At 34.9% G+C, this 26473-nt stretch overlaps 1 protein-coding gene across 19 annotated transcripts in view; it reads left to right on the plus strand.

The window, feature by feature from the left end:
• The window catches only part of DZIP3 (DAZ interacting zinc finger protein 3), a 97393-nt gene that overhangs the window by 19919 nt on the left and 51001 nt on the right, over positions 1-26473 (plus strand). For 16 of the 19 annotated variants that reach the window (XR_005651510.1, XM_039856898.1, XM_039856902.1 and 13 more), the window contains 8 exons: positions 5747-5863; positions 7551-7631; positions 10849-10973; positions 13715-13829; positions 19077-19196; positions 20407-20508; positions 22022-22114; positions 22915-22967. Coding sequence is in view for 18 of the 19 variants with exons in the window: in XM_039856898.1 (XP_039712832.1) it covers positions 5747-5863; positions 7551-7631; positions 10849-10973; positions 13715-13829; positions 19077-19196; positions 20407-20508; positions 22022-22114; positions 22915-22967 (806 nt within the window). In the remaining variant the exon portion in view is untranslated. Of the gene's footprint in view, positions 1-5746; positions 5864-7550; positions 7632-10848; positions 10974-13714; positions 13830-16555; positions 16682-17346; positions 18186-19076; positions 19197-20406; positions 20509-22021; positions 22115-22914; positions 22968-26473 lie in introns of those variants that run through there. The other 3 variants (XM_039856896.1, XM_039856907.1, XM_039856906.1) reach the window with 3 other exon arrangements.

The raw sequence follows: 26473 nt of genomic DNA on the forward strand, positions 1-26473 counted from the left end.
ACCCTGTATCTTTTGATTGGAGCATTTAATCTTTACATTTAAAGCAGCTGTCCCCAACCTTTTTGGCACCATGGACTGGTGCTTCTATGAGAAACTAATGCCTGATAATCTGAAGTGGAGCTGAGGCAGTGATGCTTGTGCTGGGGAGCAGCTGCAAATCTGGATGAAGCTTTATTCTCTCTCCAGCCACTCACCTCCTGCTGTGCTGCCTGGTTCCTAACAAGCTACAGACTGCTGTAGCCTGGGGGTTAGGACCTCTGATTTAAAATGATTATTGATAGGTATGTAGTTATTATAGTTATTGCCATTTTATTATTCATATTTATGTTCTCTCCCCTCCTCCTTCTTTTTAAAGAACTAACATTTCTTGTATTACCGATTTGGTGGTGATGAACTTCTTTAGCTTTTTCTTGTCTGAGAAGTTATTTCTCCTCCAGTTTTAAATGATAGCTTTGCTAGGTAGAGTATTCTTGGTTGTAGTTTCTTGCTTTTTATCACTTTGAGTATTTCCTGCCAATCTCTTCTGTCCTGCAATGTTTCTGTTGAGAAAGCAGCTGACAGTCTTATGGGAGCTCCCTTGTAAATAACTAGCTGCCTTTCTCTTGCTGCTTTTAGGATTCTCCCTTTGTCTTTAATCTTTACCATTTTAATTATGATGTGTCTTAATGTGAGCCTCTTTGGGTTCATCTTGTTTGGGACTCTCTATGTTTCCTGGGCTTGTATGTCTGTTTCCTTCACCAGATTAGGGAAGTTTTCAATCATTATTTCTTCAAATAGGTTCTCAATCCCTTGCTTTTTCTCTTCTCCTCTGGTACCCCTGTGATGCAAATATTTTCATACTTGATGTTGTCCCAGAGGTCCCTTAAAAAAAATCTTTTTTTATTTTGGATTCTTTTTTCTTTTGCTGTTCTGATTGAGTGTTTTCTGCTACCTTGTTTTCCAAATAGCTGATTCAGTCCTCTACTTCATCTAATCTGCTGTCAATTTCTTCTAGTGTATTCTTCATTTCTGACTGGTTCTTTTTTATGGTTTCTATGTCCTTTCTTATGTTTGCTCTTTCTTTATTGAAGTGCTCACTAAGTTCCTTAAGCATCCTTATAACCATTGATTTAAACTCTGTATCTGGTAGATTGCTTGCCTCTATTTCATTTAGTTCTTTTTCTGGAGTTTTCTTTTGTTCTTTCATTTAGAGCATGTTTCTTTGTTTCCTCTCTGCATTTATTTCTATGTAATAGGGAAATCTGCTACATCTCCCAGTGTTGACCAGTTTCCTTCTTTAGTAGGTGCCCTGTAGGGTTCAGTGGCAAGTCTCCCTGATTACCTACAGCGAGTGCTTCGGGAGTATCCCTTGTGTGGGTTGTGTGTGCCCTCCTATTGAGGTTTAGCCTTGATTTCTGTTGGTGCATTAGTGGGTGAGATTGACCCTCAGGCTGACTGGCTATGAGTATTGGCCACACCCACAGCATACAAGCTGCTGTGAAGGGGTTGAATGTATAGAGTAGGCTCTGGTACCTACCAATACCATCCTTTGTGTATATCACTTGTAGGACTAATTGGATCGTGCTCTGTTGTGGCCTGAAGCCAGGTTCTGGCGGTGTTGATTCTGGGGCCTCTTAAGTGGGGCTTTTGTGCAGGCCAAGGTCAGCTGCTGCCTAAGACCAACCCTGGGCTACCTGGTAGGAGCTACAAAGCTATTTGCAGTTGGTCACTGCCTGTGCTGGACCTAGAGGTCAGTGGGAGAGGCCACAATATGAACTAACGCTGGCTTCCACCAGTACTGGGCCTGGGCAGCTCAGCAAAAGGCCCAAGACACCTTGAGATCTGCCACCACCTGCCAGCTACCCATAAAGCTCAGCTGCTGAAGGTGTGGGAGACAGGGTCTCAGAGAGTTACCAGGGTGGGGTGAACTATGTTCACCAGATTAATGCAGAATCAGGTTTGTTGCCAGTGCTGAGCCTGGGACCACTCAGCCAAAGGCTCACCACCACCAAAGGCCAGCTGCCATCCCCAAGAGTTATCCAAGAAAGACTGCAGTGCAAGCCAGAGCTGGCTGACTGCTGCCAAAAGAGCCTTTTGCTGCACCCCAGCCAAGACTGGCTCCTGGCTGCTGAAAGAGCCTCTTACTATGCATGAACTGAGGTTGGCTGTCTGCCACCTAAACCACCTCTGGTGTTGTGTAATTTAGCTTGTGTGGGAGTCACCAGGGTAGAGCTAGTGGAGTTCACCATACCAATGCACATTTAGATTGCTGGGAGGGAGCAACACAGGAAAGATGGCACTTGCCTGTAGGCTGTACAGGAGGATGGCTCAACACAGAGATAATGGTGGCTGTCTCTCTAGCACTTTCCGTGAAGCCATACAACTCAGTTTCTTCCTGTATGGCTCTGGTGCCTCCCAAGCTGCTATCTGTCCACCAGAGCCCAGGGTGATTGCCTGCGAGCAAATGAGTCTGTGCACAGGCCCTCAAAGGGAATGCTTGGGTTTCTAGCAGCCTTACAGCTTACCTGGAGAGACAGAATTCGCACTATTTTTTACAGCCAAAAATTATGGGGACTCCTCTTCGTAGCACCGGTGCTCTGTTGGGGAGCCCACTGTGTGGCTGGGACCCACTGCTCCTCAAGGGGGGACCTCTGTCGAGTGATCCCTCCTGATTCTCAGCTGCCACACGTGAACGTGAGGCCAGCCTACTTCTCCTTTTGCCTCTTATATCAGTCTCCACATGGCTTGTTCTTTATATCCTTAGTTATGGGACTTCTGTTCAGCTAGTGTTTAGGTTTCCTCTCTTAAAGATAAGAAAAGAACACCTGAATGGAAAAGAATACATGTAGGAAGATAAAATGTGACAAAGCTGTAAATTTTCCCAAAATTAAAACGTACAAATATCACATAATTCAATAAAAACTGTAAAAAGATTTTTTTGTTATTATTACTAAAAGCTAATTAAAGTCTAAGTGGGAAATAAAGAATAACAAGAAAATTATGAAAGAGAGTGTAGGATAGAAGGGCTTGGAATTTGCACCCTTAGATATTAAAAGTTACAGAGCTCTAATAATTAAAAGATAGTGTTACTTGCTCTTGACTCTACAATCAAGTCTAGAAAATAGATTGGAAATTCCAAAAATAGACCTAAATACATATGGGACTTTTATGTACAAGACAACAGAAATTGTTAATACCAAAGGGGAAATGGATAAATCAGCAATCCCAATGGGAGAATTTAACATCACTCTCTGAATAACTGATAGAACATGAACAAAAAATTAGTAATGTTGTAGCAAACTTGATCTCAGTGACATATGCATATAAAACATTGCACCTAATGGTGGCAGAATATACATTCTTTTTAAGTGCACACAGAATATCAAAAATTGACCATGTGCCATTGTTCCTAAGTTAAAATATATACCTCTAATCTAAGTAACCCATGGATCAAAGAAGAAATCAAAATGGAAATTAGAGGAATTTGTGAACTGAAAAAAAATATATATCAAAACTTGTGTTATTAGGTAAAAGCTGTGCTTCAAAGAATTTATAGCTTGAAAAGCATATATTAGAAAAAGAAGCAAGGCTGAATACCAATCATCTAAGCATGAAGTTCAAGAGATTAATAGAAGAACAGCAAATTAAAAACAAAGTCTAAAGAAGAAAGTAATAAATGTGGCTAAAAGTAATAAATGTGGCTAAAACTAATAAAATAAAACAAAATAGATAAGGTCAATAAAGCCTACACTTGGTTTTTTGAAAAGACCAATAAAATTGATAAATGCCTGATAAGAATATTCAAAGAAAAAGAAGGCAAAAATAACCAAATCATGAATGAACATGAAAACATTAATACAAATTCCATAATAGAGGATTATCCTACTTGCAGTGGCTGCCTGGATTGGTTTAGAGCATCCTTCCTTTGAGAAGAACTAGAAAAACTGGTCAAAATCTTTCTTAGTAATGCTTATTTGTACTTTTCTAGCAGATCACTTAACTAAGGATTGAGATGATTTCAAGCTTTACTTCTGTTCTGTGAAGATTGATCTATTTATGCTTTACACTTTGTAGCAGATACTGTCTTGCCCTTCCCATATCCTTTGGCCTCTACCATTTCACTATGCTCTGGACAATTTCCAGTTTTCAATATCTACATTTCCATGCCCCAGGCCTTTTTTTTTTTCTGCAACTGCAGAAGGCTATACTTTTCATGGCAATCTAGAAGTCCCAAGGAATCAGTACTCTCAGTTCACCCCAGAAAACAATCAGTAAGCTTTAGGAGTTGTTAAATATCCCAGTTCTCTTTCCCCTTGAGTTGGATAATACTGAGGTTTGTATTTTTCACTGTCTTTCAGTTTCCCTGTTGATTAACCCCAGCTACCCACTGCGGGTAACTAGTTTAATAACACATCCATTAATTTAAAATCTTCTTTCCCTTCTCTGTATCACTTCCACATTCCCCTACCACTGTTTTCTGAACATTCTGAAAGAAGCTATTCATTTAAATCCTTGTATTAGAGTCTGCTTTCAATCGAAATCACAAAGGACACTCTTAGGGCATATTTCCTTAGGGTCCTAGCAAAAAGAATGAGGTATATACCAGGGCCCACTTCCTCCACAGTCATACACTCCCACTTTTCCCCTTAGCTCTGCAAGTTTGCTGAAAGCTCTGCTTAGCATCTCAGCCTCTCAGCCACAACTGAATACTACAATTGCCTAAAGAAAAGTGACTCCTAAAATCAATCTCATGTCTCTGGGACTTTCTTCTCTCTTGCATGTTGGCTCCAGAGATTTTCAGTGCCTTGGCACTTTTCATTGCTTTCAAGCAAATGGTTTTTATATTTTTAAATTGTTCTGAGAAGATTGATCTGAAATACCTAGACTGTTTGACAGAGGTGAAACTTCAGTGTTATGTTTTATATGCCTATTCAGATTCAAGAGATATTGTTAAGTAAATGGTTAGATATATGAGTGTGGAATTCAGGTTATAGTTCTGAGCTGGAAATATAAATTTGGAAACTGTCAGTGTATAAACACTGTTTAAAAACATGACAAGTGGTTTATTTTATCTAGGCAATGTGTGTTGATGAAGAAGAGTTTCATTAAATTGAGGGCTAGGGAGACTAAGCCTCTAGGTAGCTAGGAGAAAAACAGGAAAATATTGTATGCTAGAATCCAAGTTAAGAAAGTACAGATTAAACTTTATACACAAATAATGTATCATTAAACATATAGTGTAATTTAAGCCAAGTACTTTTGGACACAGGGCATTGGGGAATGGACACAAATGTAAGACAGTCCTTTCTTTCATTTCATCCATGTAAAAAACTATGGTACATAATAAATCATATATTAGCTTGGTTCCAATCAGATTATAGCATAAGATAGCTCACTCTGGTGTTGGTATTAAAGCTAGGATTCCTGCTTACCACAAGTTCAGAGCTGGAAGAAAGATTTTTGTTTTGCTAGAGAATAGAAGATCTGAGAATAAAATGGGATTACCGCTTTCCACTGAAGTAGGAGTGGATGTTGCCAACTCCTTTGCAGGCACAGGAATGATTTTTAGTGTTTGAGGAAAGAGTTACAAAGATTTCTCAGACTACTTAAAAACAAATACATGAATAATTATATCTGGTTGTGTGGATTTTTTTAAACCATCTTTATCTCTACAAATTTTCTATAATGAACATTATTATTTATATAATAAAAATATGTAGTATTTGTTGTAACTGAAGGACATTTTCAACTGAATAATATTCTGCAGAGAGAAGTTGCAGCTAACAGCCAGAGTGGGGAGGAAATTGTTCCTGCTTTGACTTTACGTTTCTTGATAACACAACTGGAAGCAGCACTTAGAAATGTTCAAGCTACTAATTATACTGTAAGTGTTTTCTTTTTGAAAGTTCGAAATAATGGACTTGGACAACATTTTTCAGTGCGAGAACAGCTAATGCCCCTTTACTTTAAGGTGTAGGCCAATTTGTATCTTCCTTTTACCTCTGGAGAAAAGTAAATTGATTTTCTTCATTTGAGTTGTACTTTTTTCTGACTTCATCTCTTTAATGAGCCTATTCTATCTAGTTCCCTTCCCTACCATAAAATGGTTCATTTTAAATAAAGAGAAACTTGATAAAAATGGACTTTCCAAATTAGAAATGGAGAGACATGAACTTCAAAAACTACTTCCTTTCCCCCTAATTAATAATCAGCAACTCTTCTGATATTTTATATTTGTAAAAATTGGTACTGCTATTATCTGTTATTGAGTAATCACGTGAGCTAAAATTGACAAGATAATTACATATTCAAGGTCAAATACTTTAGAAATAAATAGAAAAAGCTGAGGAAAAAAAATAAACCTTGCATTAAAAATTAGAACCAGTAGTACAAAACGGTAAAAGGAAATATCAGTTCTTTGAATAATTTGGATTGGTAAAGGTAAACTAATTTTTGCATAAGTGTAGAGGATGGATTAGAGTTATCTTCAAGAAAGGACTACCCACTCACCAAAGTAATATAAGACACCAAATCCCATATGATGATGATGTACAAGTAGGTGGAAAAATCATCCTTATTTAGGACTCTCAAGGCTAGGGTTCTAAGAGGTGATATACAGCACCCTAAAAGAGTTCTAGATGGAGTCAAAAGAGGGGCAACAAAAATGCAACAACACGTGTATGTGTATGATGGTTCTTCCCAGGGAAGCCCATTAAGGACTCATTGCCCAAGGTTTTTATTGGTGACCGGTCATGTAGGCACCCTCTCTCCAGCATGTATCAAAATTCCAGACTCTCAGATGAAACTCCCAGATGTTCAGCATAAGTCATATAGTTTATAGAGACAATTTAGGCACAGGGAGCCACCCTTGTCAGTCAGACAACAGTTGGTACACGCCTGAAATCCAGGTTCCCAGACGCCAGTAGAGGACACAAGCAAGCCTTTGTAAGCATAGTCTCAGGCCAGCTATGCTAACTTTTTTATGCACAGACGTGTATAGTTTGTCATCACACGTACCCCTTGCCCTCTTTACTCTCCCTAATCTTTTCTCCATCTCTATAATTTGTCATAGACCATTTTTAAATGAAGGACATATTCATGTATTTTAGTTTTTCATTGAAGAAATGATAAGCTTTTTGTTTATATTGTTATAACAAACCCCACATATAGACAATAAAAGACTTCAATATAAGAGATCACTGTATTTTTTTAAATGGATGGTAGATACTTGGGCAAGTGTTCATTATATTATTAAAGTGTTTTGATACCTGAAATATAAAATATGGGAGAGAGAATTTTTTGAAAAGTTTAATATAACAAATCTCGATGGCATTTGCTTTCATTTTCTTTACTCAAACTAATGTTTTATTTCAGGATTATTGACTATCCTCTTCTGGGTTGTATTATCAAATACATCTAAATTCATTCTCTATATTCTCTATAGTTATTATTAGGTAATTGATAATATGATAATTTTTACTATTTTTAATAATTATTAAATAGGCCTAGAATATTTAATTAAGCATGCTAAACTGAAAAGTAACCAATTAAAATATATTTTTTCCTTTTAGGCACATCAGATTAATATTGGCTATTATTTGACATTACTGTTTTTGTATGGAGTATCACTCACTGAAAGAGGAAAGAAAGAGGTATGTAGCATGTATTATTTGCCCATTATAAATCTTTTCATAGATACTGACTTCATTTTGACAAATTAAAATGTTGATTTTTGGAATTCTCTAAAAATTGAAACCATTCTGTCATACATTTATAGTATAGAGTAATTATACTGAAGACTATCGTGTGAAACAAAATATTTGGATAGAAGAAATATAATTTTAGCTTATAACTTTAGTTATTTATCTTTTAAATGCTTACCATTTATGTAAAACAGAAAAATTATTTAGCATCTTTCACTTATACAATGCATATTTTTAAAAAAATTTTTAATTAGTTTCAAGTATATAGTACATTGGTTAGACATCTATATAGTTAGTAGAATTATCCCCCCAGTTGCTCCTTCTCTCCCTTGACCCTCCACTTAGCCAATGTATTAATGCTAATTGCATTCCTTATGCTGTGCTTCTCATTCCCGTGACCATCTGTCAGCTACTAATTTGTACTTCTTTAACTCTTCACCCCATTCTCCCAGTCCCCCAAACCCCCCTCCCCTCTGTCCATCACCAAATTGTCCACTATATTTGTGAGTCTTTTTGATTAGTTTGTTCTTTTTATTCCTTAAATTCCTCACATAAGTGAAATCATATAGTGTTTATCTTTCTCTGACTTAAATACCTTTTAGGTTCATCACAGCAATATCTTATGTTTTTTTTAACCTTTTAGCCACTCCATCCCTTGGTTGGAGCACTTAGTTCTTTTCTCTTTAAGGTACTTAGTGGTAGGTAGTTGTTACTATTCTTTATTCTTGTTTTTGATACATGTTTTTTCTTCATAAAGAAGTCCCTCTAACATTTCCTGTAATTCTGGCTTGGTGGTGATAAATTCCTTTAGTTAATTTTGTCTGGGAAGCTCTTTATCTGTTCTTCAACTCTGAATGATAGCTTTGATGGATAACTTATTCTTGGTTTTCCATCATTATTTCTTCAAACAGCTGTTCAATATCTTGATTTTCTTCACTTACACCGATCAGACGAATATTTAGAGCCTTAATAGTGTCCCATATTCTCCTTAAATCATCTTTATAGTCTTGGCCTCTTTTTTCTTGTTCTGTTTGAGCGTCCTGATTCCTGTCCTCTACCTAGAGCATGAGATCCTCTTCTTTATTCACTTTGTTTATTCCTTTGTTTATTCCATTTAATATACTTCTCATCTCAAATAATGTGTTCTCCGTTTCAGACTGGTTCCCTTTTATAATTTCCACTTCCATTTTTATGTTGTTTATCTTTTCGTTAGCTTATAGCCCAAAAGTTTATTGAGCATCTTTATAACCAGTATTTTGAACTCTACATCTGTTAATACTTGACTCCATATTATCTGTATCTCTGTTCTGTTCTGTCATATGGTTTCTGCTTCTTAGTCTTCTAATTTTGGCTGTCTTTCTGTGTCTGTTCTATGTACTAAGCAAAGCTCCTAATTCTCCTGGTCTTATTAGTGTGGATTTGTGAAGTAGGTGTCCAGTGGCACAGTCCTGAGAGGGGTTCAGCTGCAGGCCAACTTTAGCCCAAGCCTCTACTCTACCGGGGCCACCTGTCAAGATTCAGCAAGTAATCCACAGATGCTGTGCTTATAGTTACCTCAAAAGGCCACACCAGAAACTTAGGCCAGCTGCTTCCAGTGTGAGTTTAGGCACTAATCAGCAAGCGCTTCTGACTTGCTGAGGATACACCTAGATGTGGCTTGGGTGGGGCCAAGGTTGGGGTAGGCGGGGTTTCAGGGAATTTTCTGGGCGGAGCAAACTCTGTTATCCAGTTTGATGATGTCACAGCTGTGGCGGCACTGTGTCCTCGCACTGGGAGCAGGGAGGGACCACTGGCACTTGTGTACTGAGCAAGTCTCCCCTGGGCCCTCATTCCGATATTGTCTCCCTGTAAGTCCCTTGTGTCTGCTGCGCGCAGCTGATCCAGCACTGGTGCTCAGAGCGAGCAGGTCCGTCACCACGAAAATTCGCTCGCAGACGCGGCCCCTTTAAGAGGCTTCTGCTGCTGCCACCTCGGTGTCACTCAGCTGCTCCGGACCAGGGAGCCCCGCGTCCTCGCCCTGTCCTACCTTATGCAGTTGCAAAGTGCTTTCTTGGATTTTCCTCTAGTTGTATGGCTTTTTCATCTAGATCCCAGGCGATTTTTCTTTGCTGCTGCTCCTTTGTTTCTATCACTGCTTTGATTTGGGTCACCAGAGGGATGAACAGAGCCTCTATTATCTGTGCCATTTTGAAGCTTCTACAATACATATTAATTCATTTTCTAGTGTAGCTTAATTGCTCTGATCTTAATCTTACCCCTTTTGTAAAATGTGAGTTTTACCTCAAATTTTTTTGTTGAATAAAGTGAAGTGCAAGAAGTCAAAACCTGAGAGTTACTTAGGTGATTTCTCAGGGTCATTCATTTTGAATTTAATATTCTCTTTTTCAATTTTAATGATTTCTCAACCTTGATATTGTGTTGTAACCTTGATATTCTTTTACCTTTTCTCTTTCCAAATCTTACTCTCTACTTGGTTTTATAAATTAAATATATACTTATGACTTGTTAATTAGGTGAAATAGAATTTATAAGCACCAAGCTGAAAAAATTTCCATTTTAAATAATTTCACATAATCCTAATTATTATTCATTGTAATGTTGTAGAGAAGACTTTTAAATGAGGTCATGCAGCATTTTTTTTTCCCCCAGGGAGACTGAGCTATTATGCCTATTTTATGAATGGTAACTGAAGCATTTATTAGAAGTGATCCTTATTTTTCTAAACCTGTTGCTCATGATCAAGATGGTGCTTCCCCAAAAGAGACTATATTTGTAATCAGGAAGTCACTTATTTCCTATTGAAAAGTAAGGAAGATTTGTGCTCCAATTAGTAAGAAAAATTGGTGCAAGTTATAGTCATCAGAAAAGCCCTTATTTTGGCTAGTAATATTTGTCAGTTTTAGAAACAAAATTGTTTTAATGTTCACTTTGAAACATTGGTCAAAGAATATCTTGTTATTTTATAAATAAATATTTTAAGCATTGACTACATTATGTGATCAAATACAGAGAGGTGCTAGGATTAGAGATGTGAATAAATGAGCAAATAACCAAATGCCTGGATCAATATTAAAATTGCCCTAACTGTTCTAGTTTGGGAAATAATTATTGTAAAAGAAATAAAATGCCTTTTACATCAGCCAAACCTAGTTTTATGTTACTACAGGATTATACAGAAGCTGAGAATAAATTTCTGGTGATGAAAATGGTCATCCAGGAAAATGAAATTTGTGAAAACTTTATGTCTTTAGTTTATTTTGGACGTGGTTTGCTTCGATGTGCTCAGAAGAGGTAAGGATTTTAATTAATGGGTAGCTTTTATGTCAACTTTGTACATTGTGAAATGGTAATAAAGTATACCAGGGATAAAGGCATTTGTGCTGGATTGATTTTTATTTTTCTTAACCTGTTTTTATAGATAGCAGTTTCTTTAGTGTACTTGAGAATATTAAGTATTAAACTTAACAGGCTGTGATAATGGCCTCTATAGCATAGGCATAGGAACATAGGCTTTAGTGTTTGACAGACCTGGGTTCAAATACATTTCCTACCACCTAACTAATGTATGACCCAAGGAAACTTAATGTTGCTAAGCCTTATTTTTTTTCCTTATTTGTAAACTGGAACTGATAATAGTGCCAGACTCCTAAGGATGCTGCAGTGCTCAGGACACCAAAATGCCATTCTTAATAAATGATAACTGTAGTTAATATTATCACGACTTGGAATAGGTGTTTAAGTATACATGAACTTAAAAAAGCATTGACAGAGTTCTTATCCTGAGTTTTGGAAGTATTTGGTATTATTATATTTAGTGAAATTATACAGGGAACCTATATAGGCTAGCTGTCTGTTCACTCCCTGTATGGGTATCCTTAGCCATTTGTAACATCATTCATTTTATTTGCTAAGCATTTATCATTTCTAGAGACTGCTAGATTTGGGGACACAATTGTTTACAAAATAGGTAGTTCCTGTTCTCATGTAACATAGTATTATAGACCTTAATCAAATAAGTTATACAAAATAATCAATTATGAAATGTGATAAAGAGCTATGAGGGAAAATACAACGAACAATAAAAGTCTTTATTGGAGCCCCAGTCTAGTTCTGGGAGTTAGAAGCTTCCTTGAGGAAATAATGTTTGGCTGAGATCTGAGGTGTGAATCAGGCAAAGTCTACTTGTGCAAATTTTTACATAGGATTACTGCTTGACTCAACCATTAGATCCCTAAAAACATCACTATGCAGTAGTTCCCTGATTTCTTTATCTTCTATCCTTTGGCATGCTTGTTTTTTACTAGGGTATCCAGAAGAATTTTCACTTTCTGTTCATTAGCATGATGCCATCAAAATAGTGGGTCAGTAAGATGTTTTGCAGAATGTCAGGATGATCAAAATCCCTTTGGTCTGTACTATGGAGAGAATTAACATGCTCCGAGACGAAACAAAGAATTTGCACTGCTCACATATCTTCCCTCAGATGCAGGAACTACTTTTTATTGTCTTTAGTCATGGGCATTGGAGAGAATCCAATTTTTAGATCGTTGACGCTAGAAAGCTCAGTCATATGGCATCATTTACTTTCATCCCGGACCTATGGAGAACAGCCACCACTGACCTGCTCAAACACTGATGCCCTTCTCACTCTGTATTTCTTATTGAATTAATGGATGGAGAGACCTGTGAGTCTTTTCAGGGACCATTCTAGTGCTGGGTTCTGTGGTTGTATGTACTAAGTCCTTTCTTACATCCTCACCTCCCTGAGCTTTCTTTTAATACTCTGCCAAGAAATTTCCAGCATTTCCACCTCAGTTACTATGGGCCATTGTTGTGTCTAAGCTTCAGATAGCCTTCTTAGCGTATTAGGACTGGCTTCAGTTGTCCTTGCTAGGTGATTAAATCTTAAATTATGGAAGAGTTGTCCCATCAAAATACATTTCCTACCCAGCTATATATTTGTCCGCTGGTTCAGCACTCCCACACATGTTCCTGCAAGTACATAATAGTCAAGTTCTGTGATTCTTATGGTGGATAAACTTTTTCTTTCCTGGACAAAGGCTCTTTTCCCATTTGAGCTTTGCTTTTACCTGATCCTGGATTTGTTGGTCTGTAGGCAATGAGTGGAGACAGGGAGGATCTTGAGAAGGAAGAGCATCATCTTTTGAGACATTCACCTCAGATGATATTTTTGCATAGTCCCTAAGTAAAAGAAGTCTGCCCTCCCTAGCAAGGAAGAGGTCTTTACCAGCTAGAGTGTTCAGGAGATTTTAGGGGTTCATCGTTTCAAGTGTATTCACCTAAATATCCCCTTTGCAGATCTCAGAGTCTGTTTCATCCAGAACCCTGATTTTTATATAATGGTCCTTTTGAGGCTGTGCTTTTGGTCTTTGCTGTTGTTCTACCCTTAGGATTAAATACTGGGCCTCATTTTCAGCATAGTGTGTTTTTATGTTTCAAGTTGGTAAGGATTCTTTATATATTACCAGAGAAGCATTTTAGCTTCCAGGGAGTATCCTGAGTTAATAGTAGTGGTCTGTCCAGGTTATGCATTCAGTTTTCTTTATGGTTTGTTGCACCTTGTGATTTAAATCTGAGCCTGATTTTTAACACATATTATCTTTATGGCTACAGAAGATGAGAGTCTCTTTAAATGCTGCCACAGAGGCCCCTGTCTTTCACAGTGTGTCCTGAGTCAATAGTTGGCTGACCTATGCCTGTCATTCTCTTTCTTCAAGGCTTCCAAGACAGTAAACAAAAGCCAACCAACTCTACAATCCCTTTAATTACCATGGCCCCCATACTGTTCAAGTTTGAGCTACTACATAATCTATTGTCTCCCCTTCCACCTGTATTTCATCCCAATCTACCACAGGTGAGAGTCCTAGTATTTGTATTTCTATAGCATGCCAGAGGTTATCACTACCCTACTTATCTCAAAAAAAAAAAAAAAAGGTTACTTGTTGCCTAATTTGTAAACTCTTTAATTACAGAGTTACATTCAAACTAACCTTGTTTAAAATGCCTTGCAGATATAATGGAGGACTGCTAGAATTTCATAAAAGCCTACAAGAAATAGGAGATACAAATGATCATTGGTTTGACATAGATCCTACAGAAGACAAAGATTTACCTACAACTTTTAAAGTAAGAAATTATTTAAGAATAATATTGCATCTGTCACTAATCAGAATCATCTTTGATAAAGTACAGTTTATGTTGTCATATTCTCTAGCAAGCACATTCTTTAATTGGAAATTAGATTTTTTATTTAAGAAATAACCTTGATTTCATTACCTAATACAGAGTATGATTCAACAAGTAGCATTTCCAAACAAAAAGATTAAAAGCTTTGTTAGCATTTCCAAACAAGAAGAGTAAAAGCTTTACTAGTCTAGTACTTCATATCGCTAGAGCTAAATGTAATAGTTAACTTCTTTTTTTCCAATTATATTGACCATTATTTTGTCACTGATTTAAATTTTAGAAGTACTAAATGCTTACTTCAGAAAACTTGAAAAGTATAAAAATTCCCAAATATAAAACTAAAATTTGTCTATATTTCTTTAAATGGAGAAACCATCATTAGTATTTTCATTTATGTCTTTCCAGACACACACCCTGCTATTATCCTAAGCATACCAGTTTTTCACTATTAAGTAAAGTGATCTCTGTGTATTTCTCACATCATTCCCTTAGGATAAATTTGTAAAGGTGGATTGTGAAGCAAGTTTTTACACATTTGTAATGTTGTTGATATGTATCTCCATATTTTCTCTCAGAAAGTTTGTACCAGTTAATACTCTTAAAGCAGAGTATGAGGGTTTTCATTTTTTCACATCCTCTGGGTATTCTTTACTTTTTGGATAATATTTACTCATTTGATAAGTCATATTGGTCACTTTTCAATTTGTTTAATATAAAGATTAGCTGCACTAGGTTTCTCCTGGTTTGTGTTTGAATGACATATCTCTTTTCAAACTTTTACTTTAAACCTTTGTGGATCCTTATATTTAGCTGACTTTAAGCCAAATATATTCCTCAAAATGAATAGGGATATTTCATAAAAACATAAAATTCAATTTTCTAGAAAGCTATAGTAACTCAGAATTTGTACATGTATAATAATATAGCCTCAAAATAGATGGGACAAAAACTGATAGAACTGAAAGGAGAAATGGAAAACTTCCAGTCACAGTGAATTATTTTAATATGCCTATCTTAATAATCAGTAGAATAAGCAGACAATTTTTGGCATTTGTCAGGATAGCCATATGACTTTTAACTTTGATTTCATAAAGAAATAATTTTATACATTTTAAAAAATATTGAACTTCCGCGATTGCCTAAAGCAATCCTTACTTGGTCTTGGTTGTTTTTCTCCTTTTCTTCCATCTTTTAAAACATCTTTCTTTATTATCCAAACTTTTTTATTGAATTTATATTTTATGTATACAATTTGTCAAATTGTAGTTTCTAACTAGAAGCAACTTATTCCAACTCTGTAGGCATTTTTATTTAATATTTACCTATTTTTTTTGAAAAGATGTACTGCAATTTGAAAAATTTCTCCATTTTAGATATTATCTTTTGACTTCTCACTGTGGAAGGCGAGGGTTTAGTAGCTCTCTTATACACCCTCTTCACCCACACACACACATTTCCCTTCCCCCATCCTACTAACAGCTATACATTTTTATTTAATTGATCTAAGGTTTCCCTTTATTCCTGGGAATATTCTTCACCTCTCTCCTGTACAGAAACCTCTGTTTCTGGATCTCAGGTTTTCTTCTTTCCAGGTTTACTGCCTGGTGCTGCAACTCATCCAGCAGCTTCCTAGAAAAGGATGCTTTTTTGGGAGGTAAATTTTTTGAGATGCTTCAAATCTCAAAATAATTTATCCTTTGTATACTTAATTTATATTTTGCCCGGGCATGGAATTGTAGATTGAAAATTATTTTCCCTCATTTTTAAAACTGCGTCTATTATCTTCTAGCTTCCAGTAATACTTCTTCTGAGAAATCTAATGTCATTCTGATTCTCAATCTTTTGCTTGTAACATGTTTTATTTTTATTTTTTTTCTTTCTGGGAGTTTTTAGGACATTCTGTGTATCCCTGGTGTTCTGAACTTATGTTGTTTGGCTTTGGGACATTTTCTTGATTTTTTTTTTTTTTTTTTTTTTTGATTTGATGATTTCTTCTTCATTTTCTCTATTCTTTCTGAATATTATTCAGATGCTTGACATTGTGGAATGAATCTCAGATTTTCTTATTTTTTTCCTATTTTTCACTTTTTGTCTTTTCATTCTGCTCTCTAGATTTTCTCAACTTTATCTTCATAGAGCTGCTATTCATCTAGTACACACTAGTATTAATATAATATATATTATTAACACAATGTAATATGTCATGTACTAATAATATTTTAATGTATATGTTATATAATATAGTGTATGTTGTAATTTGTATTATTTATACATTACCATATAATATACTATATAACAACATACATTATATAACATATAATATATAACAATATAATATATAACATTATTATTATATGTTAAAATATTTTTATACTGTTTTGAAAATAGTGACTGCCATGAATAGTTTCATGAGTACTCACCCACCATTCCAGCTTCCCTGGACTGCCTGCCAAACCTCTCTCCTCATATGTCTCTATAATCCAATAACTAAAGCTTTGATGTCCAGTAGAGCAAAATGCTTCCATGATCCTACTCTGGCTCTAGGCCAGCATGTTCTTAATTTGTTACGATTGGTGCCTGTCAGACCACAAAAGTCTTACTTCCCAGACATTATGATTAGTTTTTTTTTTTCAGGGAACCTGGATAGCTGGCCTGTACCTCTTTATCTGGCACTGAGGAATTCCAGAAGCCTGCTCTGTCCCCACATGCTTCTATCCTCATGTGACTTTTTAAAATGAACTCATTCTGGTAGGGGAAGATAGCATCCCTGGAGATGCTGGCACCTTAGCAGGGTGAGGCCCTTTAATATAGTTATTATATTTAACATTACCTTTGTTCTGCCCTTTTGAATTTTTAATTTCAATAATTATTTCAGCTGTTACCTACCAAGAGTCAACTATGATCTACCAAAAGACTTTTTTTGTTATGAATGTTCTTTTATAAGTTTTTAAAATAACATCTCATTCTTTTTTCCAAAACTGCATAATATATTAGAGATAAAAGTTAGCTAGATCATGAAAGTCCTATTAAGCCAAATAAGGGGTTCAGTTTCGATCTTGAGAGTAATGTGTAACCCCTGAAAACTTTTAAACAATAGGATGATGTAATCAAAGTATAATAAAATATGAATTATAGAATTTAGGACTTTGAATAGTTTCTGTATTTAGGGTAAGGAAGAAGTTAAGAAAGTTACAAAAATTAATAAAATAGTTACCAATTAGAGTTAGTCTTCTAAAGAAAAATAAGGGACTAGGACAGAGAAAATGGAAAGCACACACAGACACACACTTATACCTGCATATATCCATATTTATCCATTTGTATATACGCATAAATGTGTATGTGTGTCTGTGTATGTATAGTGGTTATACATACACAGACACACATACACATTTATGCGTATATACAAATCTTTGAGAGATGATATTTAAGAAAGAGGGTTGGAACCAAAAGATTGAGAATGGAACTAGCTCTGTAAAGAGTAGGGAGAAGAACATACTAGGTTAATGGAATAGAATACGAAAAGGCCCTTGAAGGCTTTGAAGAGCAAGTTTGAGAAACTTAAGAAACTATGTGAATTTTATAGTGAGTGAGGCTAGAGATAAATTTGAAAAGAGATCAAAGATGGCTATATACACTAGGTTTAGATTTTGCAGGTTCTGCAGGACCTTGCAATTAGATCTTAGTATTGGTTCTGGAGTTTGTTTTAGGTACTTTGGGAAGCCATTGAAGTGTTTTAAGCAAGGAACTGACATAATCTGTTGCTTCTGTGTAGTGCTTTGGAGCAGTATAGTCACAGAAGAGGAGAACTAGTTAGGCAGCTATTAAAGTCAGTAATCTAGGTAAGATATAAAGAGGCAGATAAAAATGAAAGAGTGGAAATAGAAATGAAAATTCGCAATATAGTTTGGAAATAGAAATGAAAGAATTCACAATATAGTTTGGAAGAACACTCAATAGTACTTGCTGATATATAGCATATAAAGAGTGATAGAATCCATTATGCAATGGATGACTTCAAGATTTTGGCTTGAAGCTGAATAGATAGTGGTAGTTAAGATTGATGTAAGTCCCATGAAGGCTAACTATTAACCTGTTAAGTTCACTGCTGTATCCTTAACATTCCTTGACATTCACAACAGCCTGGCCCATAACAAACACTCAGTAAATATTTGTTGAATGAGCGAATGCCAAAGATTGGGGTCAGGAGATGAGGAATAAGGAACAAAGAACAGATTTGGTACGGAACCAATAGATCAATATTGAACTACTAAGTTCGAGATCTGTGAAACTGCAGTAAGTAAATACATACTGAGTCCTATTCTTTTGTTTTTGGCATCTCCACTTGGCTCTTGGCCATCCCTGACAGGATATGCTACCTTCGTACTGATAGGTCCTAAAATGCTTCTCTTTTCTTTTTCTGTTATCAATTTAAAATTCTAAATGGCATTGAAAGAATGTTATGAATGGTGAATAGATTCATGAACTGATCTATGGAGGTTTATCATGTTGTATACCTTCAATATGTCAAAAATAATACTATTTGAAAATCTTGTAATACTACCCCTCTAAGAGATAAGTATGAACGACTTGGTCTAAGGACCTATTCAACTTAGACTTGATAATATGTTTCACCTATATTTAATCAGCATTTTAAGATGGGAAATTGCATTCCAAATTGTAAGTCTAAACATCGGAAGCCTATTTTTGTACCCTGCTTCTGCTCATTATGACAATGAGTGGCATATTGTACCACTACAGTAGTACCACTGCCAACATGGTGTCTTGGGGGCCAGTTTGAGCAAAGACTTTCCTGGGATCACAGTGATTTTTTTTGTCTCTTTGTATACAGATATCAGAGCAAGTAATTCTCGCTCTGAGACATGCAGATGTCTTGCTTTAAGTTAGGATGGTGGAATGAGGCATAGCTTCAAACATAGACTTTTTCCTTTTCTCCATGTTTATATTCAGTAAGAAATTCAGTATTTCTATTTTAAGGCCTTCCTATATATTGTCTACTTTGAGAAAAATAGATTCTATTACTGCTTTTTTAAAAAACACAATGCCTTCAAAAGCAATACGAAATGGTATTACTTAAATTACTTAAAATTACATAAGGTAAAATATTAGAAGAGTTGTCTTATTATTACCAACTCATGAGATTTATTTTTATTTTTTAAAATCTAGGGTCTTCTTAATAATTTTATCAAGACAACTGAAAATAACATAATGAAGCAAACCATTTGCAGCTATCTAGATTGTGAGCGATCTTGTGAAGCTGACATTTTAAAGAACACCAATTATAAGGTACTGTACTTATCAATTAACTGAGCATTTTTAAAAATGTAATTATAAAATTAAACTTAGATAAAAATTGTTATATTATCATATATCAAAATAGTGTTTAAAAAGAGTACTTGGTTTAATTATAGTGGTAATGCAGCTGAGAAGTTGAGTATCTCTGAGAATCATAGTAAGCTTGAATTATTTATATCCTGTGAGCCAATAAAAGAGTGAATTGGTTTTGCTAAGGTTTTTATAACAAGTTGTGTCTCTGAAGTTATGATTAATATCCCTGCCATCATACAGTGGAAATTATCTAAAATATTCTTTACAGTTAGAAATGTTATTTTATATTTATTGAAATGCATTTTACTAAGGAGAAAGGTTGTCAGTCCTGAAGAATTATGTTACTAAGTAAGTGATTATTATCTCTTCTATGGGCCTTGGGAAGAAAAAACATAACTAGCCTTGATTTGAAGAAATTCAGTAAAGTCCTTCAAGTCTAGTTTTCACTGGATCTATCAGAATAAAACTGATAAATCACAAGATAGGATGAGATATGACTATCAGTGCATATCTGACACCACCTCTAAAAGATAATGGAACTCTCAGTTGAAATGAGTGGATGTTCTGGAATTAAATATGTGGCTATAGGGGACGTAAGGAGAAGGGCTGCCTAAAAAACATCGTCTAGAGAATGATAGTGGGGAAGGATTTTATATGTCTTTTTGTTTTTGTAAAAAGGAAAACTCAGACTGAAAGAATACATTTTATACTGAATTACAAATAAAAATAGCTATTTTAATGGGAATATAAAAAGAGAGAGACATGATATGTACAGAAAAATGGAGTCGGTGAGGAGGAGGAGAAAGCCAAGATCTATTCAGTAGAGTAAATCAGGAATTGGGAAGTGGGCCTGGAAGTACAATGCTTAGGGTGGGGTAAGTTCAGTCTTGGTTTAGGTGACATGGTGAAATAGTTACAGTTTGCCAGGCAAACATCAGGATTCCAGTCACATGGACAATATGTAGTGGCAGGAAGTCCTGGCCACAAAGTTTATATTTTTGTCATCCAAGCAGTCTACGTATTTAGAGAAGCAGAGCTGTAGTTCGCAGGGAGGGTACACTGGGAAGGACAAGAAACTTGTAAAGTTAAAAGTGACTTAAAGTAGTATTTTGTCTACCTATGTGAATTCCTATTTTCATGTCAACAGCTTACTTTCATTCTTTTCCAGGGATTTTTTCAGTTAATGTGCAGTAAAAGCTGCTGTGTTTATTTCCATAAAATTTGTTGGAAAAAGTTCAAGAATTTAAAATATCCGGGTGAAAATGATCAGGTACTTTATTTGTTTTTCCTTCAAAACTTTATTACAGCATATTTTCCTCTACTCTTTTCTTTTTTTTCCTCTTTCCTCTTTATTTCTTTCTGTTCACATCCTTTCTCCTCTATTTTTCTCTTTCCATTTTTCTTTCCTTATTCTCTCTGATGCTTTTGTCCTCAACATTCGTTGCTCATCATCACCATTTGTTAAACAGATCTTTGTATGGGATACTCTGCTAGTAGCTTTGCTTAGTGATTTCTAGCAATTTGTTCCTTTCTCTATACTCTTAAGTTTATACTCTTAAGAATAGAAATATTGACCTTAATTTCAAATGCATACAAGAAGCTGCAAAACTGTTACTCTGGGAGCATGAAATCTTGCTCCTTGGAAGTTTTGCTCAAATAAACTCTTATAAAATTAAAAATATATATATTGTATATAGTCACATAAAGGACATAGAATCAAAGAATAGAATTGCTTAATAAACAGAAAGGATAATTATGCAGTTTTAAGGATAATTTCTATTTTAAAGGTAGAGAACAATGACATTTTAGTCTTCAAAAATCTATTTGTAATTATTTATATTTGTCTAAAATTGTATAACAAAGTTGAATTCTTTTCCACTAAAAGTAAAAATTCAAAGCCTGGTTCTATATTAATAACTCTTTGGTGAGCTAATGACCATAAGTTGGGTCTATAATGTTTGGTTCTAGAGTGTTTACATTGTACAAATGAAAAACTCTAATAAAGCAATTGTGATATAGTAGAGCATTTATTGTATATGAATCTGGGTTCAAGTCCAGATTGAGCCACTTAACTAGTTATTTTTTTTTTACAGTAGGCTGGTAATTTAACTACTCTGAGACTCATTTTTTCTAAGCCATGAAGTAAGCCTAGTAATACCTACTTCATAAGGTTGTCGTGAGGATTGACAGATAAAACAGATGAACTTGCATTGTTTTACACTAAAATCATTGTATAAAGCATTATTCATTTGTTTAAGCAGTGTGTACTTTTAACTTTCTCTGTTAGGACAGTCAGTATCGCTCAACTTTAAAAGAAAAGTTAAAAAAAGTAGGAAACTTAACAAGAGGAAATAAGGTCAGAACCAGAGAAAAGACTCACATTTTTATTCTCTTGTTTTCATTGGTATCCTCATATATCTGACGGAAACTCAGTATTCCTTTTTATGCTTACTTAAGTAGAACATTTTACTCAAAGTTGCTTTCCCTCTGGACAGAAAATACATCTTAGGCTAGAAAATAGCTACTTGAAGATTTCGAAGTGGAAATGATAAGAGAGAAAAGTGCAATCACACATTTTAAATAGGAAATCCATTAATACGTGAGATGGACTATCTTTGAATAACTAACTCTCAGATGTTTATTCAGATCTTTTGTTTTACCATCTAGCAACAGTCGCTTCCAACTTTATTGAAATAGATATACGCATCAGTAATTGTTTTCTCTTTTTATTGTTTGTATTTTTTCTTTTCATAATTTATTGTTTTTTCTGTTGATAACTTTAGAGTTTTAGTGGGAAGAAATGTTTGAAGGAAGGATGTACAGGTGACATGGTAAGGATGCTACAGTGTGATGTACCTGGAATTGTTAAAATCTTGGTGAGTATCTTTTTCTGATTTTTCTTACTTCTTTTCACTGGAATGGTATTTTGGGCTTCAAACACACTTGGGAATCATAATATTAGTATTCAAGCCTAATTCTCCTTGATGGTGACTAAGCATTCTGACTTTTCTATTACTTTGATTTCCCCAAAGTAGTATTTAAATGGTTCTTAAGAATAAGAAAATTTAAAAAATAAAGACACACACAAACATACCTAGAGAGAGAAAGAGAGAATGAGAGAGAGAGACAAAGTAGGCCATGGCTGTACCAATGAGAAAAAGATGTCATGAACCAAGAATGCTAATCTAATTCTGTGCCACTGAAGATTAAAAATGCTTTTAGACTGGCCGAACCTCTTTTAGTCTATAAACATCTTCCAGTGAAAATATCTACGGAAATCACGTATACTACCTGTTACATAAAATGTATTCAAATGATATCTATTTTATTTTTTAATTAATGAGATAGCTTGTTGAATTTTTAGTTTATAAGTAAATAGACCAAAATTATAAATAGAAATATGTATTTTCTTTTTCTTTAGTTATACTCTTTGTATTTTAGATTTGGCATTTAAATCCTATAGAGATGTAAAGTAAAATTGCTTTTTAAGATAAACTCTATTATAGTCTGTTGTTTGATTAGGATTGTTTATGGCTCACCTTGTTACTTCTGTTTTATTTATATTTTCTATAGCTTCATTCTCATTGTGTTTTTCAAACATTAAGGCTACGAGTAACATTAAAGAATTTTGAAAATTGAACTATTTCAGGGCTCTTTTTTTTCTTATCATTTCCAGTTTGAAGTTGTGAGAAAGGACGAATATATAACCATTGAAAATTTAGGAGCAAGGTAAGCTTGAAATAAAACATTCTACTTTTTTTCTGAGCTGCTTATGTTTTTCAGTTGCTGCTTCTGTGTTTTTGTCGCTTGTTAGAGCACCATTAAATTTAAAGGTAGTATTGTGTGGGAAAATGGTTTTTAATTGATATTTGTCTCACCCTCTCTCTTCTCATTTTGTAGACATTTAAATTAAAATGCAGGAAAGGAGAAATTATGTTGATACTTTCCCCTTAAGTATGAAAATACTCTTTTCCTTAAAACAAACATTTTTAAAGTTATTTAAATTAGGTCGTTATGATATAAAAACTTTCTCCTACCTTTTAAAACTCATTTAGGCCTCTTAGCTTGACTGACAGAATCGTCTTGTTGCTTAGATGAGAAAACTTTATCACAGAAGAATATACAGTATAAGCTGGAAATAGAGTGTTGTTATTCATAGAGGTATAGAGTATTGTTATGGAAATTAGAAATTTCAATATAAAAACTCCTAATCTATTGATTCTCTTCTGTTTTAAAAGTAAATGTCTACCATTTTTCAATCTATCAAGGACATTGCATTGATATCTAAGGCATTAGTTTTCCCTTATGAGCTAAATGAAACCCAGATCTTTATCTCTCGCATAGATCACACTCCTAAAATCTAGATATATCAGCCTGCATGCTGGATATCTCCACTTTTATTTTTCAAAAAGATGTATAGTTCAGCATGACTGCAACCGGACTTGCAAACTCTTCCCAACACTGTTCTGTAACATTTTTTAAGGCCAGTCAATTCTACTTTTTAAATATATTGTAAATGCCTCCTTTCCGTACTTCCACTAAACTAAATGAAGTTATTATTTCTCTCTTGGAATTCTGAAACAGCTTCTAAACTGGTCTTTCTAAACTAGCATTAAATTTCTCCAATCTATCATTTATGTAGCCATCAAGAGCACTTTTCTAAAAGGAAAATTGAAATATATCACTTTTTTGCTTGAACGTATTTCAGAGGCTTCTTGTTGCTCTTAAGTTCAGACTCCTTAGCTTGGCTATTCAGTCACCTTGGTCCCTGCTGACCTCACTAGTATCATCTCTTGTTATTCTTTTCTTACTCAATATGCAGCAACTATACTGGGCTTCTTTTAGTTCTTGATTGTTCCATCCATTTTACCCCTAGGCCTTGCCTAAAATACTCTACTCCTTTGCCTGGTGAAAGCTTCTGGAAAGCTTTACTTAGATTAAATTAGGTATTTCTTGTCTTTTTGATAATAGCCATTCTAACAGGTATGAGGTGATATATCATTGTAGCTTTGATTTGCATTTTTCTGATGATTAGTAATATTAAGCACCTTTTCATATATCTGTTGTTTATTTTATATCTTCTTTGGAAAATGTCTATTCAAGTCTATTATTGATTTTAATTTGGATTTTTTTAAAATTAATTGAGTTGTATAGATTCCTTATATATTTTAGATAATAACCCCTAATCAGATATATGATTTGCAAATATTTCCTCACTTTTTTTTCTTTTTTTTTTTTACCTGCAATCGTTTATTATTTGAAAGACCTTAGATATACAAGTGGAAGCAACACGTGTTGTCAGGAGTTTAGCTAGAGCAGGAACTGCTAGAGTCACTTATTGGAGATTTATTAGTTTTTTTTGGTGGTGTCATGCTACATGATTCTTCATGATCTTTGTATCCATTGGTATCTGAACATTTGAGTATGTGGTCTCTCCTCTTGCAGACTTTAGTTTTTATTTTAGTAGAGAAAGAACTTCACCAGTCAGCTCAGCTTGGGGTATTGGATGAGTCAGCTGGTAGTGTCTGTAGATAAGTGTGGCTTCTAGTTACATGAAGCCACAGCCTGTGCTCCAAGGTTGGAGATGAGGTTCTTCTGGCTGGACTTCATGGTTGGGTCAAACTTGTGGCTGGGCTCCATATTCAAGTGGAGCTGCTGGCTGGACACCCTGGTCAGGTGGGGCTGACAGCTATGTTTTACAATTAGGTAGGGCTCCTAGCTATGCTCTGCAGTTACCTCTGGTCATGTAGGTTTGTAGGCTTTGATCCTTTTCAGGGCATTGCCACTGGGTGAATTCTGTGATTGGGCAGGGCTTTAGGCCATGGCCATAATTGCTTCTGGTTGACGGGATCCTCAGGCTGAACAGATGGTACTACTGACTGGACTTAATATTGCAGGTGGAAACACAGGCCAGGCTTCATGGTCAGATGGGGTCTTAAGCTGCACTCTGAGATCAGGTAGGGCCACAGGCTATGCCCTGAGGTTGAGCAGGGCCACAGGTTGTGCTTTGAGATTAGGAAGGTTGTTAGCTGTGCTCTGCTGTTGAGTGAGGTTGCTGTCTTGAGTGATTCTTGCTAAATTTGAGCTATTGAGGATATGAACAAGGGTGGGGCCTAGTTAAAAAAGAGCCTGACTAGAGTTTGGTCAAGGAGAGAATCTTTATTACCAGATTCAATTTCTAATATGTTTAAAGGATTTCTGCACTATGTTCCTAACAGATATTGATCCACAGTTTTCTTTTTATACTAACTTTGGTGATTCTGGATATGGTGTCAAGATAATGCTGGCCTCTTAAAATGAGTTTGAAAATGTTCCTACCTCTGTTTTGTCAAAGAGTTGCTGAGAATTGATACTGTATCTTTTATAAATGTTTTAAACATTCACCAGAGAAGCCATGTAGAACTAGAATTTTCTTTGAGGTTTTTTTTAAAGTAGTAATTAAATTTCTTTAAGAGACATATGGCTATTAAGATTATTTTTTTCTTGAATGAACTTTAAAAGTTTTAGTTTTCAGGGAATTTGTCAGTTTCATCCAAGTTATAAATATTCATATGATCCCTTTATCTGTAGATGCTGGAGCGATGTCACCTTTTTCATTCCTGGTATTGGCAATTTGTGTTTTTTTTTTCTTTTTTTTCTTGATTATGCTGGCTAAATGTTTAACAATTTTGTTACCCTTTTCAAAAATCTGGATTTTTAAAAATTAATTTTCTCTAATATTTTTCTGTCTTTAATTCATTGATTTCTTTGTTATGTCCTTCTGCTTGCTTTGGGTTCAGTTTGCTCTTTATTGTTTTTTTAAGGTTAAAGTTTCATGACTGATTTGAAACCTTTTTTACCAACTAATTTCCCTTTAAGGATTGGTTTTTGCTGTGTTTCTTCACACATTTTGATATGTAGGCTTTTTTTAAATGTTTCAATTCAAGTTTTTTTCTGATTGTGTGTTTGTGCTTTTTAATTGCCAAATATTTGGGGGATATTTCAATTATCTTTCTAGATATCGAATGCTAGTTTAATTCCCTTGTGGTCACAGAACATATTTTCTAGCATTACAGTCTTAAAATTCATGGAGATTTATTTTATGACACCTAATATTGTATATTTTTATTAATGTCTCTTGCATTTGAAAAAAATCTGTATGCTGCTGTTGCTTTTGTTTAGTGGAATAGTCTGTACATTCGCTAAGTTGGTTTATTAGTTTTATTTCTGTATTCTTTATTATTTGTTCATTATCT

This window comes from Pteropus medius, unplaced genomic scaffold, assembly GCF_902729225.1.
Source record: "Pteropus medius unplaced genomic scaffold, Ma_sr-lr_union100, whole genome shotgun sequence".
Lineage (NCBI taxonomy): Eukaryota > Metazoa > Chordata > Mammalia > Chiroptera > Pteropodidae > Pteropus > Pteropus medius.